Here is a 13734-nt window from a genome sequence, read left to right as displayed (position 1 = left end):
AGGCCTGTATAATTTACAGTTACACAAACTCCTGTTGATGACGGTTGCATATTTATCAAAAAAAGTCCTCAATCTCCTTCAATTTCCTAGAAGATGTGCAAATAAACTTGTTCTGCACACTTTTCTTTGTTTTATTATCGTTTAATACTATTGTTATCATTTTTTGGACTTTTTAGCCATGAATAAATTAATGTACTGTCAAATTGGCGGTGTGCATTTTTTCACTCATTCCCATAAACAGTGTGCAAAACAAACAAATGAAACAAAGGTACGTTTTTGTTAAAGATTGAATAATGTATAAATAAATTATGTAACAAATGTATGTAATTCAAATGTAGCATTTAAAAACAAAATATAAAATCTTTAAAAATCCAAGTTCATGTCTACTGGGGAAACAAGAATACGTACACAATTCAGACTTTAAATATGTTTATATATCAGATATTATAAGATTACATCACTGTCTCCACTAGAGGGAGGCGGAGGAAAATATTCTGTATTACCATATTCGCAGTCAAGAGACTTTACTTTCACTGGAAATAAATGAATTCACAAGCACAATTGCCAAAACAGAATTATATGCGTTTTGTTTTTACACTCATTTATTTTTAAAAGGCTTGATTTCTGCAAGTATTTCATGTTGGAAACCGAACAATTGTGAAATGTTTTTTCAACATTTAGGTATTTTGTCCCCATATTGGTTTTTCATATTCAGGTTACAGAAGGAACTTTACAGCACTGTATCAAGTTGTCCCAAAAGGGAGATATCATTTTCAAATAACAACTGCAAAATACTTTTTACAAAACACATCCTAATTTAGGTGATCATCTTAAATAATCAGGCCACAAAACATTTTTGCCATTATTGTTTTGCATAATTATCGTAGAGAATTTATCTCAGTATTATTTATAATAGCATTTTTTGATTTATGCATGTACTTGTATACCTCCAGTGCATGGTATCAAGAGGTCAATGTTAATGCAGTATAAATATCTTGGAAGACACAGATAGCTTTTACATAAAACTTTCCATGTGAGAATAACCTTCTTTAGATTTATGTTTAGGCCATTGTCTGTGCAAGAAAGAAAAGGAGTTGTTACAGCAAATATGTACGTGGTAAGCTCAAATGAATTTCCTTCTGTTATTTAGACATACTATGATTTTGAAGATGTGTTCTTGATGGATGCGATTAGACTGACTGGGGGTTCCTCAATGTTTAGCTCGTGTCTGAGTTCATCAAGAGTCTGCTCCCAACGCCGTTCATAGTAGATGCTTAGAACACATCTAGCACGACCACCATTGCGCAGGGCCCAAAGTCCAAGAGACTGACCAAGCAACTGTAGGCGGCTGCGACAGACAGACAGACAGACAGACAGACAGCGTAACGTTAGGACTTTTCATTCAATTAGCGTACAAGTACAACAAATACCATCAACTTTATAAAAGATACTTTACATTACTGTAGATGACCCTTTTAAGGAAAATGTGCTTAAATATCATTATGTAGTTATGTCCAAAAAAATTACATACACACACCAGCCACTTTATTAGGTACACCAGTCCAACACTGCTTGTTAACTCAAATTTCTAATCAGCCAATCACATGGCAGCAACTCAATGCATTAAGGCATGTAGACATGGTCAAGACGATCTGCTGCAGTTCAAACTGAACATCAGAATGGAGACGAAAGGTGATTTAAGTGACTTTGAATGTGGCATGGTTGTTGGTGCCAGACGAGCTGGTCTGAGTATTTCAGAAACTATTGATCTACTGGGATTTTCATGCACAACCATCTCTAGGGTTTAAAGAGAATGGTCAGAAAAAGAGAAAACATCAAGTAAGCAACAGTTCTGTGGGTGCAAATGCCTTGATCATGCCAGAGGTCAAAGGAGAATAGCCACACTGGTTCCAGCTGATAGAAAGGCAACAGTAACTCAAATAACCACTCATTACAACCGAGGTATGCAGAAGAGCATTTCTAAATGCAGAACATGTCCAATCTTGAGGCGGATGGGCTACAGCAGCAGAAGACCACACTGGTGCCACTCCTGTCAGCAAAGAACAGGAAACTGAGGCTACAATTTGCACAGGTTTACTAAAATTGGACAATAGAAGATTGGAAAAATGTTGCCTGGTCTGATTTGTCCCGATGATAGGGTCAAAATTTGGCATCAACAACATGAAAGCATGGATCCATCCTGCCTTGTATCATTGGTTCAGGCTGGTGGTTGTGGTGTAATGGTGTGGGGGATATTTTCTATACACATTGGGCCCATTAGTACCAATTGAGCATTGTGTCAATGCCACAGCCTACCTGAGTATTGTTGCTGACCATGTCCATGCCTTTATGACCACAGTGTACCCATCTTCTGATGGCTACTTCTAGCAGGATAACGTGCCATGTCATAATGCGCGAATCATCTCAGACTGGTTTCTTTATCATGACAATGAGTTCACTGTACTCTAATGGCCTCCCCAGTCACCAGACTCAATCCAATAGCGCACCTTTGGAATGTCAATATAGACCAAAATCTCTGAGGAATATTTCCAGTGCCTTGTTGAATCTATACCACGAAGGATAAAGGCAGTTCTGAAGGCAAAAGGAGGCCCAACACGGTACTAGTAAGGTGTACCTAATAAAATGGCCGGTGAGTGTACTGTATATACAGAAAGGACTCGGGGTGAAATATGAATGTAAATAAAATTGTGAAAAATACTTGTCATTCAAAGGGATAGTTCACCCAAATATTAATACACCCTCGAGTAGTTCCAAAAGTTTATGAGGTTTGTTTTTCTGTTGAACGCAAAAGATCTTTTTTGTTACCGTACATTGACTTCCATTGTAAGAAAAACAAACACAATGGAAGTCAATGGTTACAGGTTTCTAACATGCTTCAAAAGAACTTTGTTCAACAGAAAAAGAAACTCAAACAGGTTTGTGGAGTTTTAAATGATTAAATGAAAAAAGAATATTCAGTTTTGGGTGAGCCATCTCAACCTACACAACATGCTCTTGGGAATACTTTAATGGCATATGACATGAGCTTCATTATAGTGAATAGTCATGACGAATTAAAAGGCAAATTATAAAGTCATTTTATATTTATCTGCAGTGTAAGTGCAAACGAGTCATGGTTGAATTCAGACAATTTTCGCAGGAAAGTTTAGTATGCAGTTGCTGTATTCGATATGGAAGTTTTACAACTTTAGATAAGAAAAATCCATTTAATTATACAGTAGTAAACATTTGAAATGAATCAAAAATGTTTTTACAATTGTCCTACAGTAGTACAGTAATGGGTTGTTGTTCAATAGTTTAACTTCAGCACGTCAAATTGACGTGAACAATGAGCCGTTTTTATAGATAAAATACTTAACTGAATTAAAAATAATTCACTTTCTTTGAGGTGAGACGTGCTGCTGGGTTTCGTCAAGTTTCTTCATTTCTATTGTACTTTTACAATGAAGATTGTGTCAAAGCAGCTTAAAGTAAACAAAAATTTTTTTTGTTAAACATTCCAGCATAAAGCATGCAGGAGGGTTGCGGTGGAATGCTGATGTTATTCTAATTAGATTAGATTAGTTTGATACAAATGTGACTGTTGAAAGATGATTTACTGTTATAGTAACATTATGCCACATTGCTTTCCATAGAGCCTAAAATGCCAAAGATTTACTGTATCTCACCTGGCAGACAGTCGGAGTGGTCCAAGTGCTGCTCCCAATACACACATGGGAAGGCCAGTTTGTGCAGCTTCAAACCATTTCACAGCAACTTCACCTGGATAAATGCAAAACTATTTTCTGAGACTTTTAGCATCTATGTTGTGCAACAGCAAAAACACTTGTGATAACACATAACACACTCTGATTTCGCATTTCCACATTAGCATAAAATAATATGTGTAAAATCTGAACTGACGTATTAAAGATATCTATTAAAGGATAATTTAAAGGATTAAATGTAGTTACTAAAGATTGTTCTGTACTATGCATACAGAAATTTGAATCTATAAACAGCTCAAAATGCCAAATGCTGACCTAGCATATTTGTGGGCATTCCAAGCAAAGTATGCAACAAGTCATGGACTTCACGATACCGTTGCATGACATACGCCAATTCCTCATTGTCTACAAACTTCACTTCAGCCCTCGTGTCAGGGGTGACTCTCTGAAAAAGATGAGATGAATTTCATTTGTTCTACCTGGAAATTCTGTACTTGAAAATTCATTTGTCTTACATTTTCCTCAAGGAAACGAAGATATTCTCTTCCTAAAGTCCCATCTGGCAAGGTAGACATATGAGAAAGATCTAATGTAGATAGGCGGATCCGTGGGCGCTCTCTAGAGGCAAAATACCAAAAATAAAGATAGCTGTAAATGATTAGGGATTATAAAGGAAATAGACAGCTGTTGCACATAATCAGGTCTGGATTTAGCCATGATACTCTACGTCTAGTTTGAGAGTACTCTCAACTCAATCGAGGTTTCAAGCTCAAGAAGATGTTTTTGTTTTTATTTACAGGATACCAGCTTACACTAAATGCCTAACATCCACCAAAACTGGCACAATCACCGTGAGAAAAGTGAAATATATATCAGATGCTATAAAGTCACTCACCCGGCCCCACAGAAAAAACACATGAGCATTACACGAGTTTCAAAAGTAAAACAAATAACATTGTTGCTTTAAAAATGACCATTTAGTCCACCCGAAACTGAAAATGTTATCACTATTTACAAGAAACATCCCTCTAAAAACATGAGATTTGTGTGATGCTGATGTGGTTTTTCTGGACATTTATAATTTAAAAAAATGCAACAAAAAAGAAAAACTACACATAAAATCATAAAGCTGTTTATTGCTTCTAATGTTTACAAATAATGATTATAATCTATGATTCATACTGTATATATTTATGTAAATTGCATTTAATACTAAGCAAATTCATCTAAATATATAAATTCATTTTAACATATTGTATTATTCAGAAGGTCAAGATTCGCACTCATTAAATAATTGCTTTGTATAGTTTTAATTTTACATTCTTCAGGTGATACAAAACACAGATGTTTCGGCACAATGCCTTCCTCAGTGTGTGACAGTCCTCTCACTCCACCCTTTTGTCCCACTGTCAATCACATTGTGTCGTTAGTTAGACGATATAAAAGTCATCACGTTAGTTAAATTTGCGAATTAGTGAACATAAATCAAGTATACGATGACAAGATATAACTTCGGCAGTAGCAAGACATTTTATAGATTTTGGACATGACGTTAAACAACTAGAATGCATAGGAATCAAGGAAGTATTTGAGTCACACAGAGGAGGTAATCTGAATAAAAGATTATTACAAAGAGAAGCATTCTGAATTCATAAATTAAAATCACTAACGCCAAGAGGAATGAATGAGGAATTGGACCTTTCTGTGTGTCTTTAACTGTTTGTTGTTTAGCTATAATACTGTGAATCATGGATTTTGAAGATGTAATGATACAAATAATGGGATGAAAATTTATTTTTTAATGTTTTGAACTGTCTGAATTTCATTGTATTGATGTAGACACGAATAAGTGCATGATGATAATTGATATGCTATTTTCCTGTGAAATAATGTTTTTGAAGGTGAAGGTAAATTATTTCTTGTGTGGTTATTTATCGTATATTGAAATGAAAATGAGATTGTTTTTAAATAACGAGCGGCTGTCTAACTAATAACGCAATATGATTGACTGTGGGACAAAGGGTGGAGTGAGAGGATTGTGTCACACACTGAGAAAGGCATTGTGCTGAAACCTCTGTTTTGTATCACCTGAAGAATTTAAAATTAAAACTATACAAAGCAATTATTTAATGAGTGCGAATCATGACCTTCTGAACAATATTATTGATCAGATTAATGCTCCAAAAAAGTTTTTAAAGGGCACATAGTTTACCTCTTTTTTATGATTTAATAATAATATTATGGTTCTTCTGAGTGTGCCAGTTTAGGTTCAGTTTAAAACACAATTCAGATTTTTTTATTATAATGTGTTAAAAAGTGTCATGTTGGGGGTGTGTCCACAGTTCGCTGATTTAGGGGTGTGTTGCTTCACATGTAGACTAGTTTCGGCCTTCCGCCCAAAGTAACAAGGGGGTGGGGCCATGAGCTCACCTGCTCTGTGTTTGCAACAGAGACAGGCAGACTGAGAGAAGGAAAATCATATGTGTCTTTGTACAGTTTTACAGCCAACTGTGTGCTAGTTTCAAGTGCCGAGCTTGTACACAGAAACTAATAACCAAGCACACTGAATTAACTTTGACTGAGGCACCGGATGCGCCGCTCGAAGCCGCGACACGGCACACCAGACACTCTCTGTGGCGCGGCAGATACATGAAGTGTCCCGAATCGTCGCGCCACACATTTTTGAATTCTAAACATAGGTTTCTGCAGCGGTCCGCGGCGCCCAGCCGTCGACTTGAGTGTACTCTGATAGAAACCTATGTTTAGAATTCTAAAACACATGCTAGTTAAGATCACAGGGAGCTTCTGGGATCGTGAGAAATGCAAACGGCTGAAGTATAAGGTAGACTCAATGAGAAGTACACATGTTTGCAAACCTACCTAAAGATACAACCAATAATTCCGATTAGAGCGATAATGTGGAGAATATTGATCTTGTGTTGAGCCCAATGAGCTTTGCATCTAAAAATAGAGCAAGGGTGTTCCTTTAGTGATATCGCTTCGACTGAAAATGGCGGACGGGAATCAACAAACTGAGGATATGATGACACGCCTGTCAATCAATATTGGTGGGCGGGGGGTTGGTTTGAAAACTGCTCCAATTGGTCCACTGTTTTTTATGTTGTTAAATTGAAAAAAAAAAAAAGCACTGGGTGTGCTTATATCACCCCAATATGACGGTCTATACACCATACATGCACATATGTCTGTCTAAACAGCTTGAAAAGAAGATTTTTTTTACCATAGGTGCCCTTTAAAACCACAAGCGCGCAGGGCAAACTTCATTACTCAACATATTGCATTATAAAACTTAGAAAACTTGTTTTCTTTCAAGATCATTGTCAACCTATATAATTATTAAATTCAGCTAATTCATTTGTATTAATCAAACAGTTCTGTATTTTCTGCCAGCTGCCATGCAAAAAAATGTTTGGACTTTCAGCAGTGAAAATTAACCCATGCTGAACTGAACTAAACTGAACTTCAACTTTAAAAACTGGACTGATACAGTTTTAATTTACAAGAACATGTATGTTAAGCTGCTTTGACACCATCTACATTGTAAAAGCTCTATATAAATAAACATGAATTGAATGTTCTCCACAGTCAATCAAAAACTCTGAATTAAACCCAGAGAATGTTTACATATAGTGTTATGACCTAAACCTCCTCCAAAATCCAGAATTCATGCAACAGACCACATGTGTCATTTATGGATGCTGCAAGTACTAGTTTTAACAAAACTAGAGTAAACAAATGAGACATACAGAAGAATAGTGTAACCTTCAGGGTCATTTCTCATCCGATCTCTCAACTTTTTCAGGGTCTGGTGCCCTGTAGTTTCCCCAAGCACTGCAACCATATCTGTTTTAACACAATAATATACACACACTGTATGAATCATGGGCATTACTTTGACACCTTCAGACCTTTACTACTGTTCACCACTCTTACACTTTTCAAAACTGTTTGTTGAGGAATGATGTTTGGTTATAATTGGTATTTAAAATCTTGGGACCAACGTACTTGGGGCATCAAAAAGTTTACAAAATGATTATGGTTTCTTACAGAAAACTCTCACCAAAACAATTGTGGACTTTCCACTCACTGAGACCGAAAAAGAAACTAATACCTGTTGTTGAAAGAAGCTAAATATGCATTCATTACTTGTGTGACATCATACAGTAGTTGGTGTAATGTTCAAATGTGATGAATAATCAATGAATGCCTCACCATGTCTATAGGGGTTTTTAAGGGCAGCCACTCCGGAACCTACAGCCAAAATAGCCTTCTGAACAGTGCTTGTTGGAATGTGGCTTGGATACAATCTTCCATCATACTTCTCTTCGGTGAGTACTGAGTACAGGAGAGAAAGGGATATCTTAAACTTTATTCATGCATTAAAATGTGTTGTATTATGGCAGCCCATAAGGAGGTAAAAGGAAATCTTTAGGATTTGTGCAATGATAAACAAATTCATTTTAATATCTTATTAAATCCTAATGCTTGTTAGTGGTCAAATCTATATATTTCTAGTTGTTAAACTGTCCCACTCGAAAATTGGACAATTCCGACCCCTTTCAATCGCATTTTCTTCACGTGAGAGATGTCAATATTTCATAACACATTTCGTGTTATTGTGCCAATTAGCCTATATAATTATTTAAAAAGCCGTGCTTCGATGCAGCTGACGAAAAAGAAAATGCACGAGATGCTATAATCTCAGATATATCTTTTAATTGTTCCCACTCATTCTGAGCTGCACTTTAAGTTTATTGTGTACATGAATAGCTCCGCACTAATCTCAGCTAACTAGCCGCCATCTTTAAAGTGATGTCAAATGACGCGTCTTGCTGAAGTCGGGTTTATCCGATTTACCAGGACTTCACACTCGGATGTCTGACTTCAAGCGTCATTCAGGAAGTGTCAAAACTCCCAACTAATTTGCGAATTTTCTGAAACGCAGCATATAAACTGTCACAGTTCTAGTTAGCCATTGCGCTACTAGCAAGGTCAGGCATTTTATTATAAAATACGCTGGGTACATATTTGACGTAGAACATTATATTTTGATAGGGAACTCATTTAAAAAAAAATAAAAATACCTCCGTATAAACGTCGATTCAAATATCCATGAGAGGTTTTATAAGAGCCAAGGAAAGCACCCGGTAACCCACGCATCATCAGTTACAGGAACTGCTAACGTTATGGCAAGCTTCGTGAGTCGTAGTATGAATTGTTGCTCGTCCACATGGCCAGCATGAAGTGGTGACATCATGTGCACTAGTACTGGACCAGTCCAGCACCGTTAAAGGTCCCATGAAATTAAAAAAGGTTTTTAGATGTTAGATATTAGCAGTATTATTATAAAATATAGATCCCAGTAATATATCTATAAGCTAGTGTGCCCCAAAACAGTGACAAAATTCTATTTTAATTTGCAAGTACCCTGGGTTAAGCGCTTCCGGTGAACTATATGCCATTGCAAAATCGGCGCGTTTAAAGTCTGTTTTGTTTAAAAATCAGCGATCTCCACTGATAGTCTAATGCTGATAGTCTAAAAATGTACAAATTAATAAACCAGTTTGTTTAAATAGTTTTTTAAAAGTATCGAATACACACACACACACATACAGTTGAAGTCAGAATTATTAGCCCCCCTTTGAATTTTCTTTTCTTTTAAAATTTTTTAAATAAAAGTGAAATTGCTGAACCTACACATAGGAGCCTGATAAAAATGAAAATTGTAAAAGAAAATTTAAGATGGCATTTAGAGGTTTTTGAATCTGAACTCCTCACATAATGAGTTAAATGTTAAAACAGACTGCCACAATGGGCGTGACTTAATACACACCTCATGACATAACGATTGACGTTTTTTTTTTACAGTACTTGGAACTATTTGGTGAGTAACTTCTGCATATTTGTTCGTTTTTTCGACGTTCGTAAAGCATTGAGTTCGGGACAATTTACTTGTATTTGGGCAGTCTGCGTAGTTAGCTGGTGCTCCAGCGAGTTGCCATTTTTACACACTCTCGGAGAACCAGGAAACAACCCATATAAGCTACGCGTCTTTCAACTGTATGTTGATTATTTATATATTTTATTTCGATTTACGGATTATTTTGTGGTAGCTATTAAAATCCACGATACGTATGTCTAGCGTAATATACATATAGATAGATTTTTATTTTAACGCGATTTAATACTTTAGCATCTGTAACTCAGCAACCTATTTTGTTTTGAAATGTGAACGTGCATTAACAGTTTAGGCCTAACGTCAGTTAACTTCGGACAAACATGGGATATTTTTGTGAGCCTATTATTTAAGTTGAAACTATAGTATTGGCTGTTTAAGGTATTAAAATTTGCGCTAAAGTCATATTTTACATAGTAATCAAGCTGTTCTTACGTTTATGGAAACTTGTGGCAAGCTCTAAAAAGGTCATACTGAAGGACTGAAACTGAAGCAACCAGTTTCAGTATAACATGAAACTAATAACTGTTGTTCAAATATTTATAATTTACTCACAGCATAGCAATAACAGTAATTAAAGTACTTAAACAAACTTCAATAAAAATGAATAAATGTCAGTTGTTGACTTGGCCATGTTAGTCTGTCTTTTTGTCGTTTTAATAAAATTTAGTTTAAGAATAAACTATTATTTTGTTTACTTCTTTTATTGTTAATTCATTACATTTAAAAACTATAGCCTACTAGTTTATCCTTTTGTGAATGGGTCTCCTTTATCTTATGTTATTATTTATTATGTCTGCCTTAATAATATTTCATTAAACTTTAATGGTTTTCTCTCACTTTGAAACACCTTTTAAAGGGGTCATATGCTGTGATTTTTTTCGTGTGTTTTTTATTTTGAAGTGTTACAAACTGTTCTAACACATTTTCACTATTATTTTCTACAAATCCTCAAAAACTAAAGCCTCAAACCCAAAGAGATATTCATTATAAAAGTTAGGACTTGCCCACACCTATTTAAAATGCCATGTTCAAGCATGTGTCACAACTCGGTGACTAACTCAGTGGGGAGGTTGTCAACACACTGCCCTAATGTACATGCAAAAAAGAAGACAACTTATATTCTTGCTGTAGTCTTGTTGCCATCATAATGTGGAGAGACACTGTGTGTTTTGTGAGGAAAGAAAAGCTATTATGTCATACTCAATTCACTCTGGTAAAGTTGATTGATCTTCTTGGTCATCTGCATTTTATAGATGTGATTCAGCCTTGAATTAATAATGTAGTAAGTGTGTAAAGCACTGGCTGGCTGGCCAGCACACAACCCTTATTAGAACAATGAATTTTGTAAAGCTTGGCATGTTTCAGAAAGGTCGAGCAGAGATGAGCAATATGGAATGCAATTTTTTAACCTTAATTTTAACACATTGCATTACATCAAATAATATTCTTTTTAGCTATTTCATCTGACCCCTTTAAAGTTGTTCAGAAATGCTGAAAATGATCCATAATAAATTAATTATGCATGCTTTAAAAAAAGCTAGTTGCTAGTACTGTAATGGTTATGGGAATTGACGTTAATAGTGGTAAATATGAAAAAGATATACATACACAAGGACACACTGACATAACAGTGTCTTGTTACTATGTTATTCAATTATATTCGGTCATATTTTAAGTAAAAATAAGTAAATGGAAATTCATGTTGTTGAAATGAAGTTGTGGTCTATGTTTTTACAGATGATCAGCACTGCTGGCTCTCTGTGTAAATGGAAGGATATGGAACGTCCATCTTTACCATCTTCTCTGGACTCAACATTGCCTGGGATATCTAGAGAAGTGCTGTCGGTGTCCATGGAACCGAAATATCAATGCCTGCAGTGCAAAGATATTCTTAGGAAACCTTTCCAAGCACAATGTGGACATCGCTTCTGTGTGTTCTGTTTCAAACAACTGACCAGGTACCCAGAGCAAGTCTCTGCCTCATGCTCTGCTTTATTTCTTCCCTCTCCATGGACATTCCCAATCCTTTTAATTTCCTGCCGACTGTAGCTAAATGGAAAAAAAATTGCTTTTGCTTGATGTTGACCCACTCTTTGCCTTTTAATCTAAATGGTACTCCATGCATCTGGATTTATTGTCTCCACTTTAATCTTCACTTCTCCCTGGATTTATCATTTTCAGTTTTTGAGCTTTACCTCGCTGTCACCTATTTTGCTGTTGTTGATGTCATTGTTTGTAGCAATGTAATTACAAAAATTGTTTAATTATTTGTAGTGATTCGCCAATCTTGATATTTCATGAATGATGCTTATTGGCTGTTTTTTTTACAAGCAGTTTGGCAGTTACTGATTTTCCATTTTTTTCTGTTTTTATTTTTAAGTAAATGAACACGCTCTATCGCTGAATCATGTGATTGTCATGCACATTTGTCTATAAAACTGGCTGTGAATGTCCAGCATGTGTGTTCAGCTGGAGCAGTGTTGAATGCAAAGGGCCATAGCTCTCTGTCAAGCTACGTAAAAATATTGCATACAATATCATCATGCAATTGTCAATTCGCTAATAATCACTTTGTCATATTGACAGGTGTTTGCGTATATTCTCTGTGAAATACACAAAGATCAATATTTGTTCAAAATTTGTTGATGTTAATGCATTTTTTATATGGGTGTTTGAATATTTCTGTGTTTGTGCTACCTCTACACTATGTTTTGGTACATCCGTGCCCTTCTTCAGGCTTTCTGGCAATAATTTATGCTTCGTTTACACACTTTGTATTTTAAAATTATTGCACAGCAGTTTAAATTGTAATGCAATTTGTATGCAAGTCTGGAACACAGAACTGCTTATTATTAGTGTATAATAGTTAGAATATAAAGTAATTATTGAATGATTTTGCTGTATAAGGCTGTACAAGACCTGCAGCACCTCAGTTTGAAAAGGTAACAGAAATGTCTTCCAGTCTGTTCAGTCAATTGTGAGAAAATCTCTCTGGTGGTAGATCAGGCTCTGAAAAGTCTTGGAAGGCAGTACATGGCTGATCTGTCTGACAAGTAGATGGTTCTGTATCAGTTCACAGAAATTTGAACAAAGATTTTTACTGCAGAAATTAAATTTCTGGTGTTACCAGTGTTTTCATCTTGTACTGATGGCCAATTCAGCCTTTAAAATTGTTAGACTTGACTCTGATTGGCTGTTCAGCTATGAATCAAGTGCCAGGACGAAATTGGAAGTGACAGAACTAAGCAAATAACACAAGTCAAGAAGGAACACAAAGAAGCTGTGATTTTATTACATTTTTAAAAATATTTGCAAATGTTATTATCAGACATATTTGCATGTGCAAACCTCTCAGTGGTGAGTGAGAAGAACTGTGAAATTGGTACGTAAGTTATGCTTTGTTTACAGTTTGTAGATATGCAGAACTAGTTCTGGGGTCCATTCTTTGTACCTTGCTTAAATGATCTAAGATAATTTGGCAGATCCTGCATCTTTTAATCCTGATAACTGATCTCTAACTAATTCTCAGAGATCTCTGATCTCTTCTTCAAACAAGTTAGCGAATTAGATTAAAATGTCTGGATGAATTGATCTGAGATCGCTTTGTGACTAACTAAAAGACTAGTGTCTTTTGTAGGACCAAATTGGCTGATGGCACACCAACATAATTATACATGTGAGCAAAATTACATAAAATTTGTAGTAAAAGGTTTGTGCACGGTGGCTTAGTGATTAGCACTGTCACCTCACAGCAAGAAGATCGCTGGTTTGAGTCCAGTCATATTAGCTGTGAAAACACTTATTCATGACTTCCACAAATTATTATTCCTTAAAAAAACGAGAATATCGGGCATGTCTATTACCATACAGAAATTGTACTAAAGCTGGGTCAATACCTTAAAATAGTACGCATTTGTATTTAAAAAGTCCATATTAATTAATGTTCTGGACCACCTCCGTTTTTGTACATTTATTTCAAAGTGTAGGTTACATAACAGCTTTATTGATTAATTCTTATTTTTGAAA

General features: G+C 35.6%; 2 protein-coding genes across 3 annotated transcripts in view; one reads left to right on the top strand and one right to left on the bottom strand.

The window, feature by feature from the left end:
- Window positions 1–412: 412 nt before the first annotated feature.
- On the bottom strand, window positions 413–8951 carry coq4 (coenzyme Q4 homolog (S. cerevisiae)). The gene is made up of 8 exons (XM_056458452.1): window positions 8834–8951; window positions 7962–8084; window positions 7496–7592; window positions 4244–4346; window positions 4044–4173; window positions 3690–3783; window positions 1157–1348; window positions 413–1073 (listed from the first exon to the last, which is right to left on the bottom strand). Coding segments are annotated over exons 1-8 (819 nt in total). The 5' UTR covers window positions 8913–8951; the 3' UTR covers window positions 413–1072.
- A 630-nt stretch (window positions 8952–9581) lies between these two features.
- The window catches only part of traf2b (Tnf receptor-associated factor 2b), a 30850-nt gene continuing 26697 nt past the window's right edge, over window positions 9582–13734 (top strand). The window contains exons 1-2 of one of the 2 annotated variants that reach the window (XM_056458448.1): window positions 9582–9633; window positions 11446–11666. In XM_056458448.1, the coding sequence (XP_056314423.1) occupies window positions 11446–11666 (221 nt within the window). In that variant the 5' untranslated portion in view covers window positions 9582–9633. Of the gene's footprint in view, window positions 9634–9684; window positions 9810–11445; window positions 11667–13734 lie in introns of those variants that run through there. The other variant, XM_056458447.1, reaches the window with a different exon arrangement.

This window comes from Danio aesculapii, chromosome 5 (assembly GCF_903798145.1).
Source record: "Danio aesculapii chromosome 5, fDanAes4.1, whole genome shotgun sequence".
NCBI lineage: Eukaryota > Metazoa > Chordata > Actinopteri > Cypriniformes > Danionidae > Danio > Danio aesculapii.
Note: the sequence above shows the minus strand (reverse complement) of the source record. Positions and strands in the feature narration are given on the sequence as shown.

Bases quoted from the DNA above. Each gene is read 5' to 3' on its own strand.
- coq4 (XM_056458452.1), bottom strand. From the start codon at position 8,912: ATGATGCGTGGGTTACCGGGTGCTTTCCTTGGCTCTTATAAAACCTCT. The intron at 7,593-7,961 runs GTGAGGCATTCA...GTGTTAAAACAG, and splicing joins TAAAAACCCCTATAGACATG to ATATGGTTGCAGTGCTTGGG. The intron at 3,784-4,043 runs GTCAGCATTTGG...GCATTTATCCAG, and splicing joins AATGCCCACAAATATGCTAG to GTGAAGTTGCTGTGAAATGG.